Source organism: Eumetopias jubatus, unplaced genomic scaffold (genome assembly GCF_037043125.1).
Source record: "Eumetopias jubatus isolate StellerSeaLion01/CBP00866 unplaced genomic scaffold, mEumJub1_p1.0 scaffold_1, whole genome shotgun sequence".
Lineage (NCBI taxonomy): Eukaryota > Metazoa > Chordata > Mammalia > Carnivora > Otariidae > Eumetopias > Eumetopias jubatus.
This window is the reverse complement of record NW_028274807.1, coordinates 2,658,101-2,669,698: the sequence shown is the minus strand read 5'-3', so window position 1 is coordinate 2,669,698 and position 11,598 is coordinate 2,658,101. Positions and strand designations below refer to the sequence as shown.

Below are 11,598 nucleotides of genomic sequence, written 5' to 3'. Positions count from 1 at the left end.
CATGAGTGGGTGAGGGGCAGAGGCAGAGGGAGAAGCAGACTCCCCGCTGAGCACGGAGCCCTCAATCCCAGGACCCTGGGATCATGACCTGAGCTGAAGCTTAACCACCTGAGCCACCCAGGCACCCTCTGCTGAGTTTCTTGACCAATAAGTTGAGGTTTTTTCCACCAAATTTGTGGATTTTGGGCCATTATCTTTTCAAATAAATCTGCCACATTCTGATGGCCTCCTCCTTCTGGGACTCCTAACACACGTGTGTTAGGCCACTTTATATTGTCCCATAGGTCTCTACGACTCTGTTCATTTTTCTTCATTTTTTTTTTCTCTTTTTCAGATTGAATCATTTGTATTGATTTCTCTTCAAGGTCACTGACTCTTTCTGCTATTTCCAACCTACTGTTAAGCCAATGCAGGGAAATTCTCATTTCAGTAACTGCTTTTCGGTTCTAGACTTTGCATTTGATTATTTTTAAACTTTCTCTTACTCTGCTGTGAGTCCCTGTCTTTACTCATTAAGAGCTTATATCCCCTTACTTCTTTGAGCATGCTGATTATTACAGCAGCTTTATAGTCTTAATCTGTGAAGACAATATCTGGGCCATCCGGAGGCTGGTTTCTATTGACTACTTTGTTCTTGACTATGGTTTACACTTTCTGGTTTTTTAGGTATAGTGATTTTCTCGTATATGTTGGGCATTGGTAAATCATGAGTCGTAGAGACCATGGATCATCTTCCACAGAAGAGTCTTGACTTTAGTTCTTGCTGGCAATTCAACTACTATCTTTATCACCTTGACTTTGTATAGGCTTAGTGTTATGCTTTTTGTTAGGTTGGATCCGAGGAATGTTCAAGGTGTCCGCAAGCCCCACCAACTTGGCAAGATTCAAATCTGAGGGCTGTATGTCCTGCAGATTTTGTCAAGGCTTTGCCTTGTACTGTTTTAAGGTCGGGGATTGGCAACCTATGGCTCACAGGCCACATGTGGGCCATGCCCTGTTTTCATATGGCCCTTGAGCTAAGAATGGATTTTGTATTTTTAAATAATTGCTTTTTTAAAAGTCCCAGAGAAAAATGTAAGACAGAAACTGTATATGACCTGCAAAGCTGAAAATACTCATCTGGGCCTTCACAGGTAAAGTGGGCTGACCCCTGGGCACATGGTCCTCCGTCTAGGGTCTCAGCGGAATGTCCTGGGAGTGAGGTATCAATGAGGTCATTCCCGCAGCACTGCTTGACCTCTACTCCTTGTGCCATGCTTGACTCTGTCACAGCCACTTTCTGGTAAGCCCTGTGGAGCCTCATCCCACACCTGCTGAACCCAGCCGAGGCCAAGGACTTATAGGGAATCCCCAGGCAGACTCTGGCTCTGCACCCCTCCTCAGTTCCTTCTGTGGCTCTGCCTCACAGCGTCCAGCTGTCTGAAACTCTGCTCTTTGCGTCCTCACCCAGCTACAGTGCACACGCTACACTATGCACACACATTCAGCAGCTTTGTTCACACTATTTCACACATACATTCCGTTTATTTCATCTGCAGACCTGACCCCAAAACGACTTTCCTTGCACAAGAAACTTACACGCATTAAAGTGGGGCTTAATTTTGTGGCATGCCCACAACATGCTTACTCCATGGGAGGCCGTGTGTGGCTGGGCATGGGAGAGGGTTCAGGACACAAGTAAAAGGCCCGGTCGCACAGTTCCAGCATGCCGCAGTTGTCACGGACACAGGCAAGTAGTGCTAGCAGGAGCGCAGGCAACCTGTCCGGGAGATTCAGAAAGGGGCGGGTCTTTCCAACTCCCCCAGGTGGGGGTGGGGGTGGAGGAGGGGGAGGGTTGGGGAGCCGGTCTCCAAGGCGAGCCTTGAGTAATTGCAGTGCTGGAGGGTCTTTGGCGGCAGCCAAAGGAAGGTAATAATCTTGCTCTACTTTATGGCAGCCATACTCCTTCCTAAAACCAGTGTAACAAGAAAACACCAGACCAGGGGTTTCCCAAGGAGTAACTGCCGTTCAGCCCGGCGGTGGGAATTAATCTGGAGCCTTGACTGTTTCCCCTGCGGCGCTGGGTGTCGGGGAAACAGAACAAGAGCTACGTTCTGGGCGAACAGACCCGCAGAGGTGAGCAACTGCCACGCCACCGTCCACAAGCCCCTCCTTGGTGACCGCAAGGTGGTCCCAGGGCCCACATGCTGTCAGTGCCTGTCAGGGTCACGCCAGTGTCCAGTGACCCTCCGGGGTGCTGTCGGTGACCCTCGGGGGCATCCCCGTGTCCACGTGCTGTCGGTGACCCCGGGGTCGCGCCCGTGTCCATGTGCTGCCAGTGACTGCAGCCCGGACCCCGCGTCCCGGGGATCTGCATGGTGGGCCGCGGCCGCGCACCGGGTCGCCAGGCGCTGGGAGCGGTGGAGAGACCTCCCTGGGGACCTCCTCCCTGGGGAGGAGCCGCGCGTCGCTGCGCCCCACGCCGAGGGAACGCTGCTGTCCGGGGGGGGGGGGTGCGGCTTCCGGGCCGCAGCCTCTCGGCCGGCCCGCGCGGGGCCTCCGCTTCGAGGTGCATGTGGGAGCCCCGCCGGGACTCGCCAGGCCCGCCCTCTCCCGCCCAGCCGTCTTTCGGTCGGAGGGCAGCGCCGGCGCGCGGCCGGGAGGCCTCCCCTTTAAGCCGCGCGCCCCGGAAGCGGTAGCGCGGCGGTGCCGGGGCCGGAAGTGGTGCGGCCGGCGGGCGGCGGCGGGCGGCCGGCTCGGGAGCTGCCTAGCGCGGCCGGGCGGGCCTCCCTGTCGCGGCGCCGCTCAGGCTTGGGCTGGCCCGGCGCGGCCTCGGGGCTGCCCATGGGGCACGGGGGGCCGGGCCGGTGACGGCGGACGCCCATGGACGCCCCTGAGGAGCCGCTGCCGCCGGTGATCTACACCATGGAGAACAAGCCCATCGTCACCTGTGAGTGCCGTGGGCGCGGGAGGGGGCGGCGGCCGTGGCGGGCGGCCCGGCCCGGGCCCTCTCCCCCCCCCCCCCCCCCGGCGCTCCCGACCCGGCCGCTTCCCGGAACGGAGGTGTGGCCGGGGCGGCGGCAGCGGCGGGGCCCTTCGCGCCCCGGGGCGACCTCCGACCCCGCCGGGACGCGCTCGCTGGCCGTGGCGGCTGCCCTCCGACCGTGCGCGCCCCGGGGCGGAGGGCGGGGCGCGGGGGGCCCCAGGCCTGGCCGGCGGGCCGACCTCTCGCTCCCGCGCGCCGTCCCCTCGGATCCCGCGGGAGGGGGCTCGGGGAGCTCGGACCAAGTTTGCTTGCGCGGCCGTCTTCGCGCGCGCGCGCCTGCACTTCCCCCAGGAAAGTGCTACAAAGAGTGCGGGAGCTACGCTGCCACCGGCGGGTAGTGGGTCGGAGCCGTGGAAGCTGCGCGGCCACGGGCGTGACAGCTGCAGGCGGGGCTGGGCTGCGAGTCGCCGCTCGCTCCGGGCGCGCCCCCTCCCGCGTCTTCTCCGCGGGCGCCCGGGCGGGAGACCCACTTACAGACGCGGCTGCGAGGGTGAGGCGAGCTGCGCCCCCAGAACGCCCGGCTCTGCAGGGCACGCTCTGGCCAGCCAGACCGATGCCCCGGCGTCTGGGCGGTCGGTTCGTGTGTGTGCGCGCGCCACCCTTCGGCACGCACGCGGGGGGATCGTTCCGCTCTTACAGGGAAAAATTTCCCCTACTTTTTACCCTCGTAACTTTAGGATCAAATACTTAGAAAAGTACGGAGGTCATAGGCAATGTCGAAATGTTGGCTGACATTCTGATGTCTTGCAGACAGGCGTTTCAAACTATTAGGATTTTAGGCCTTGGGAGGTATTCAGTTAATTTTTTTCCTGTGGTCCTCCATGCTTTGAAAGGAAGCACTCTTCCTACGGAAAATCTGGGCGCCCAAAGCCATAGCGGACTGTTCGGTGGGTCTTGAGCACGCTCCTGTTTCTGTGTCTTTTTTTCTTTTTCTAACTAATGGACACACTTCTTCTGTGCTCCTTCTTGTCAGATCCCTGAGAAACTGTGTTTGAGGTTTAAGTTTGTGGCTTCCTATCGAGATGATAAACTTCCTTAGGGATTTGGGCTGTGTCTCCTCTAAATTTGGACACTGGCATAGTTCAGCAAGAGTTCCCCCCTCCCCCCACCCCTGCCGCTGCTCTTAATTTGTCCACTGCATGTCTTACTCCAGACATTGCACCTTGCTCCACCCTCAGCCCAGAGGACAGGGGCATGTAGGGCTGGTCTGGAAGAGCCCTGCAGGTGCCACGTGCTTTCCAAGGCCTCAGGGAAGAGGAGCCCTGCCCTGGGTGGTCTTCCTGTTAGGCGTCAGTGTAATCCAGATCCTGGAAATGCCTCCCCCAGCGCCCTGCACCTTGTGAGTGCGGGAGAATCTAATTATATCTCACGCCCCTTAGCTCAGACAGGTTTCCCTAGGCTTTCTGTAAATACATTTCTGAAGAAGAAGTTTCTAAATCTCATGACTGGGCGGGTGAGTTGTTACCCTATAGTAGACAGTGCCGGACTCACGGGTTTAGTGTTTACTTTCATGCCCACAAGCGTGGCAGATACAGTGAGAGGACACAGTGTCCTTTCCTACAGATTTATTGTGGTAGCTCCTATCTGTGGGGGCGTGTCCTGGTGTGTAAAGCGCGGAATCAGTGTTGTGTGTTCCCACTGCGTCTCTGTCCTAAAGGCCCACAACCTTTGACTCATTGGAGTCTCAGGAAAGAAAGTGGCTTCGGTAAACTTTCAGACAGAGTTAGCTGGGAAAATAAAAAAGAGCCTCTGCACGGGACAGATTTGTTAGCGTTTAGAAAAGCTGGCTTCCCAGTTCACACTTGAAATTACATTTGGGGGTGTCTATTCGCGGCTGCAGCTTTGGGAGGCACTTGTCCTGGTTTGCCTTCTTTATCTGTTCCGTTCTGCCCCGCGGCCAGTGTTTTGAAGGCAAGGCAGTAGGAAAGTTGCTTTTGAAGAATCACCTGGAGGCTCCTTCTTCCTGGGATTTTTGATACTGTGTACATGGTATCTTAGTTTGCAAGATTTTTGTTTTCATAGTCTGTTTGCCTCTTCTCCTGGGATACCTGGCAAGCCGCTGCAGCCCTTTCAAGTCAGGGTTTGTTCTTTTCAGATGAGAGCCCAGTGTGTGCTGGGTTTGAGTTTTCTCCTAGATCGTAGGAAACTTTACTTTAAGTGGACCTTTCTTTTTTTTTTTTTAAATGTTTTATTTATTTATTCATGAGAGTCAGAGAGAGAGAGAGAGAGAGAGAGAGAGGCAGAGGGAGAAGCAGGCTCCCCGCAGAGCAGGGAGCCCGATGCGGGACTCGATCCCAGGACTCTGGGATCATGACCTGAGCCGAAGGCAGACGCTTAACCATCTGAGCCACCCAGGCGCCCTAAGTGGACCTTTCTGAGGAGAATGTAGAGTGTGACTGGTTCAAGGAAGTGTAGAAACCATTTACATGTGTGTCACCATGAGAAGAATGGAAAGTCCCCAGAGACTGGGGGTAACTAGAATACACGATTACTTGAAAAGCTTGCTAAATGATTTTAATAATATTCTGAAGCTACCTAAACATTTTAATGGTCTTCACTCCATCATTAAGAGTTTCTGAACCTGCTGCCCAGCTGCCTCTTCCCGACTACCTCAGCAGGAGATCTCCTTAGACCCAAGACTAGTGAAGCTAGTAAGTACCAGGGACCATCCATGAAATGCTCGGGGTGTCTGCTGAGCGGTTAGTGGTGCTAGTGGTGTGATGAATTACCTACTCACAGCAGTTTGAGTACTTGTAGTATAGTTTATTAATCATGAAAAATGCACAGTGAAACCAGAAACAAATCCAGCAGATTTATTTGATCTAAATTTGTGTTAGCTTAGATTTTTTCTCTTTTTCCCCAAGCACTGGGTCAGTTCTCTGCTTTAGAATAAAGACAGGTTTCTGTTCCAAGGGTATGTTAGGGAAGACATGTTCCTTTTCCAGCTGTCTCCTTTAGTGGACAAAGTTATTGTAATTCCGTGGATTTGTGGCATTTCTTTGTTGACTGTTGGCATCGTGCCGAAAACAGCACACGCTATCAACATAGATTTTGTATAGTATTTGGAAAATCACAGTGCTCCATGCAAATGATCTGATCTCACCAGTCACTTCTTAGATGGCATTGTTTATTTTTCTGGATCTCTCTGTTTGGGGTTCCACATCTGACACTATCAATTGTGAAAGGGGGAAAAGGCAACAAAAATGAGCAGATTTGGGATGCTTTGTACCTGGTTGGAGTTTGATTTTTCCTCTGTAGGTTAAAGTTTTTAAAGGTGCCCATTGTTAATATCCCACCTACTCTGAAAGTGTAGTGCTTGTGATTTAACCACTGTCTGAGTTGAGTCCCAGAAAAGTCACTTAAAATTAGTCTTTTTTTTTTTTTTAAAGATTTTATTTCTTAGAGAGCGAGCGGGAGAGAAACAGCATGAGAGGGGAGAGGGTCAGAGGGAGAAGCAGGCTCCCCGCTGAGCTGGGAGCCCGACGTGGGACTCGATCCCAGGACTCCAGGATCATGACCTGAGCCGAAGGCAGTCGCTTAACCAACTGAGCCACCCAGGCGCCCAAAATGTCTTTTTTTCTAACTGATGCACACAAATGCAGAGCTTGGCCCATATTGAATTCTTAAGCCAGTAGCAAATCAACAGTTGAGACGCAGGAGAAACACTTGTCCTCAGAAACCTCAGTTGTTCCATGACTGAAGGTGCTACCAGATGCGCTTTGCCTGGCGTGATAATGTCGTCTGTACCTGTGCTGTGCATCCTTAAGCACAGGTGGGTCTTTTATGTGGGACCTAGGGCACTTCGCCATCTCGTCCTCATCTGGGAACTAGGGATGGCTTTAGTACTGAACTCAGAGGGTCGGCGTGGAGTTGAAAGAACAAATATGGGTAAAGCACCCAGGAGAGGAATCAGTGTGTGCCAAACCGTTAGCTGCTAAGGACTGACTCCTAGACTTCTTTGTTCACATTGCTCTTAGTGTCTCAGCAACTTTTTCACGGCATCTCTAGGTTAAGAAGAATACTTAATAACTCCATTTATTAGTTAGGTCCAAATAATTTTATTAAGTATTATGTCCTAACAGTAGTTATTTGAGGCAAATCATATGCATAAATTAGAAGGAACTTTTTTTTCCCTTCTTAGGTAACCACAGTGACCTGCTAATGGGATGGTTGCACCTGTTGGACGCTGCACAACTTCTCTAGCCTGGGAGTCTGATTGGACACTGCCAGTCAGACTTTGCGTCTGACTTGTGTGTGTGTGTTTGTTTTGGTGGTACTTTCCTTTCATCGTGGCAACCACGCTGTTTTGTGATATAATGATGTCCTTGAAAGGAATGTAGCAGGATCTAATATTGAAACTGAATACCTCAGGTGGGGTCGGTACATCTCCAGCATTGCCGTTTTCCTCATAAATTCAAAATACCCCGTGGGGCCTCTGTGGGTTTGCTGTGGTACCCACGTTCCTAGTATATTAACCCAACTCCAGGGTGGATTTGACCAGATAAGGTAGAAGTAAAACGTTCCTTTTTCATTTGAACTTTTGCTTACAGGCCTGATTTACGAGATGTGTTTTCAGCAGTGTTTCTAGTAAAATTTGGTTTATGCAAGTGAAACTCAAGGGTCTGATTTTTGTTTTTAAGTTCTGGTGAATGTCTGAGATAATCAAGCATGGTAGGCCTTACAGGAGCGTCTTTGCCTGGAAAGGAGCGGACAGCAAGGTGGTGGGGCCCCCCCACGGAGAGATGGGAAGAGCCGAGGGCTTCATCTTCGGTGCAAGTGACTGACCGAAGAACTTGTCGTCTAAAAAAGCTTTTTGCCAGTTGTCAGAGCATCTTTTCATGAGGGTTGCATGGTGTCCTGTGTGTGGTCTCAGGGTACGCTCCGATCCCCCTCTGCTGCCCGGGCCTGGGCGCTGCGGACCTGAATCTGGAGGCCAGAGCGGCAGTGGAGGACCCAGGCCCCGGGCTCCCTGGCGTGGCTCTTCCTTCCTCAGGCAGCCTCCTCGCTCTGCTGGCCTCGGAGCTCCCTGGCGGCAGCTGCCCTGCCTCCAGTCCAGTCAAGTCTGCTCGGTAACTGCTCTCCACCTGACTTTATGTGTATTCACAGGGGTTTGGTCTTAACGGGATATTTGTTTTTTAAATAGAAATTGATGACCTTGGGGTCACCTTTGACTCCTCTTTCTCTCTCACAATTGGCAGTCAGTCTGTCCACGAATGTTGTTTATCTTTGACATTTATCGAGAGGTTAGCCACTTCTCCCCACCTTTACTGTTGCTCCCCCGAATGCAAGCCACCTTTTCCTCACCCTGGGTCTGCTCCTGCGACCTCCAGGTGGCCTCCCTGGTTCCACGCAGGCCTCTTGAAGCGAGTTCTCCATGGGGTGAGGGGCGATGCCCCGAGGGCTCCTGAGAGGCGCGCATTCCTCCGCTCTCGGACCCTTCCAGGGCTAGCCACTTTCTCAGCATAACCCTCAAAGACCTTTACATGGGCTACGAGCCCCCGTGACATACAAGCCCCGGTCCTCACCTCCCCACCGCCCTGGCTTCCTGGCTGTGCCTTAACCCCCCTGCAGCCCCTGCAGCCCGCCCCTGCCTGCGCACCCCGCACTGCTCTTCTCGCCCCTCACTGCCTCCCCTTCCCTCCGGGAGCTGCTCACGTACCGCCTCCCACACCCCGCTTACTGTTTGGCATACCGTTGACTTGATTCAGTCTTCTTGGCTCAGCACCCCTGACATAAACATTTCTTTTTTCTTTGCTTATTGTCTCTCTCCACCCCTGACCCAGGCTGCCTGCAAGCTGCAGGGCGAGGGTCCGGATTCTCCTGCTCGTTGCTGGGCTTTTAGCACCTGCAGTGGTGCTGAGCACACAGTAGGCGCTCAGTACATATTTGTGGAATAAATGAAATAGATAAATGAATGAGTGTCTCTCTAAGAGAAATACTGTGCTGTCTTTGATGCTTCCCTAAGTTAGAGGCTTTTGACAGCATAGATTACTTTCTTTAAACATGTGTCTCCTTGAGCTAAGACAGCTTTGTGGGAAATGCTTGGAGAGTTTGAACCCTGATCACTCAGACCTGTTTTTAGGTAAACTGCTGTGTGCTTAGTCTTTGTGATATTGCAACATGGCTCTGGAGTTTTTGAATCCAGGGAATACATGTTCATCCAGTAAAAGAAAGAAAGCTAACTGGTATGCTAGGGATCGCATTCTTTGAACTGGTCCTTCTGAATTGAGTTCAGGTATGCTTTCTTCACTATAAGTCAATAGAAATTTATGGCCAAACCAAAGCATTCTTGGGTTGTGGATTTGGCTTCTGAGATGGTGCAGGTAGGATTGAAGGCCTCCCAACCTGGCCTTTGATGAAGCCTTGAAAGAAGATCTGTCTGTACCTTTCAAAACCAACCTGAAACTTTAAAAATGCGTAAATAAAGGAGGAGTAGATTTTTAAAATGAAGAATGGAATCTGGAAGTGGACTTGCTAGAACAGAAGGTAAGAGCAGGTGGAATATTGGAGGCTGCTTCCAGATCGCCCTGTGAAGAGTGCGCTCTGAGGCACGCTCCCCACCCCGAATGACGCGCAGCGTTGTTCTTTCATCGCTTCATGGAGCTTTCATCCGCGTGCTCTGAGGTCCCTCCACCGTCTGTCCCCAGAGCTGTGCCGCCAGCACCATCGTCTGTCAGGTTCCCTCATGCTCGTTAGCAGGTAATCCCCGCTCGCACCCCCAGGCGTGGGCAACCTCTCTGCTTCCTGTCGCTGTACATTGGTGTTTTCTAGACGTTTCTAGAAATGAGATCCTGTGGCAGGCAGTCTTGTGGCTGGCTTTTTTCACTCAGCAGTGTTTGCAGGCCCCGCATCTTCCTCTGCGGAGGTCGAGCCGTATTCTGTCGTGTGTTCCTCTTCCATCTCTGGAGAGTCCGCCTTGCGGGTGGGCCCCGCCTTGTTTATCTCTTCACCAGTCGACGGGCGTTTGGGTTGTTTCCACTTTATGGCTGTTGTGAGTAATGCTGCTGGGAACATTTGCACGCCTGTGTGTGGGCACCTTTCCCATTCTTCATGGCGAAGATTCTTAGGAGCAGAATTGCTGTGTTGGATGATAAGCTTATGTCTGACTTTTTAAGAAATTGCTGGCTTGTCTTCCCAAGTGTCTGTACTGCTTAACATCCCCACCAGCAGCGGATGAGGGTTCCAGTGGCCCCATATTCTTGTGGACACACACTTGCCTGTCTCTTTTATCACAGCTCTACCAGTGGACGGGAAGTGGTATCTGATTTTGGTTTTAATTTGCATCTCCCTCATGGCTAGTGAAGTTGAGCATTTTTGCGTATTCTTATCAGCCATTTGTATATCTTCTTTAGTGACATGTTTATTCAGATATTTTGCCCATTTTTTTTTTTTAAAGATTTTATTTATTTGAGAGAAAGAATGAGAGAGAGAGAGCACATGAGAGGGGAGAGGGTCAGAGGGAGAAGCAGACTCCCCGCCGAGCAGGGAGCCCGACGCGGGACTCGATCCCAGGACTCCAGGATCATGACCCGAGCCGAAGGCAGTGGCCCAACCAACTGAGCCACCCAGGCGCCCTATTTTGCCCATTTTTAAATTAGATTATCATTGAGTTATAAGCGTTCATATTTGCTGATACATGTCCTTTATCAGAGCCATGATTTGCAAATACTTTTTCCTAATCTTTGGCTGTCTTTTAATTTTCTTAGTGCTATCTTTTGAAGTACATTTTTTTTAAAGATTATTTATTTATTTATTTGACAGAGAGAGACACAGCGAGAGCAGGAACACAAGCAGGGGGAGTGGGAGGGAGAAGCAGGCTTCCCGCGGGGCAGGGAGCCCGTTGTGGGGCTCGATCCCAGGACCCTGGGATCATGACCTGAGCCGAAGGCAGACGCTTAATGACTGAGCCACCCAGGCGCCCCTTGAAGTACATTTTTAATTTTGATGAAATCTAGTTATGTTTGGGGGTGCATTTACCCGATGATTAGTGAAGTTCTTTTTATATGTTTATTGGTGATTGGGCCTCTTCTGAATCATGTGTTCAGCTGTGTTTCTTTGACATTTAAGAGGTATAGCCGAAAACATGTCTAAGACATGAATTGGAATGGCATTAGGAAAAGATGTGCATTCTATTTTTGTACGTTATACCATATGCATTAGTTTCCCAGGGCTGTTGTCACAAATTATCAGAAACTTGCCGGCTTAAAACACGGGAAATCTCTTCTCTCACAGTTCTGGAGACCAGAGGTTGAAAGTCGAGGTGCTGGTGGGCTGTGTGCTTGCTCCTCCTGCGGCTCCGGGGGAGGGTCCTCCTGCCTCTCCCAGCGCCCAGCAGTCTTTGGCGCTCCTTTGGCCTCAGCCTCCGCCTTATCTTCACGGGGCTGCTCTCTGGCTTCACGCCTCTGCATTTGCTCTCCTGTCCCTTATCACGACACTTGTCATTGGATTTAGGGCCCACCCAGATGATCTGGGGTGATCTCATCGGAGAGCCTGAACTTCATTACATCTGCAAAGATCCTTTTTCCAAATAAGGCCCCATCCCCAGCTTCTGGGGGTCGGGCGTGGACAGATCT

General features: G+C 51.9%; 1 protein-coding gene across 1 annotated transcript in view; it reads left to right on the top strand.

Annotated features, from left to right (window-relative positions):
- Positions 1-2,756: 2,756 nt before the first annotated feature.
- Positions 2,757-11,598, top strand: part of TRAPPC10 (trafficking protein particle complex subunit 10) — an 89,341-nt gene continuing 80,499 nt past the window's right edge. Inside the window, exon 1 of the mRNA XM_028126447.2 lies at positions 2,757-2,929. Within this exon, the coding sequence (XP_027982248.2) occupies positions 2,863-2,929 (67 nt within the window). The 5' untranslated portion in view covers positions 2,757-2,862. The remainder of the gene's footprint in view (positions 2,930-11,598) is intronic.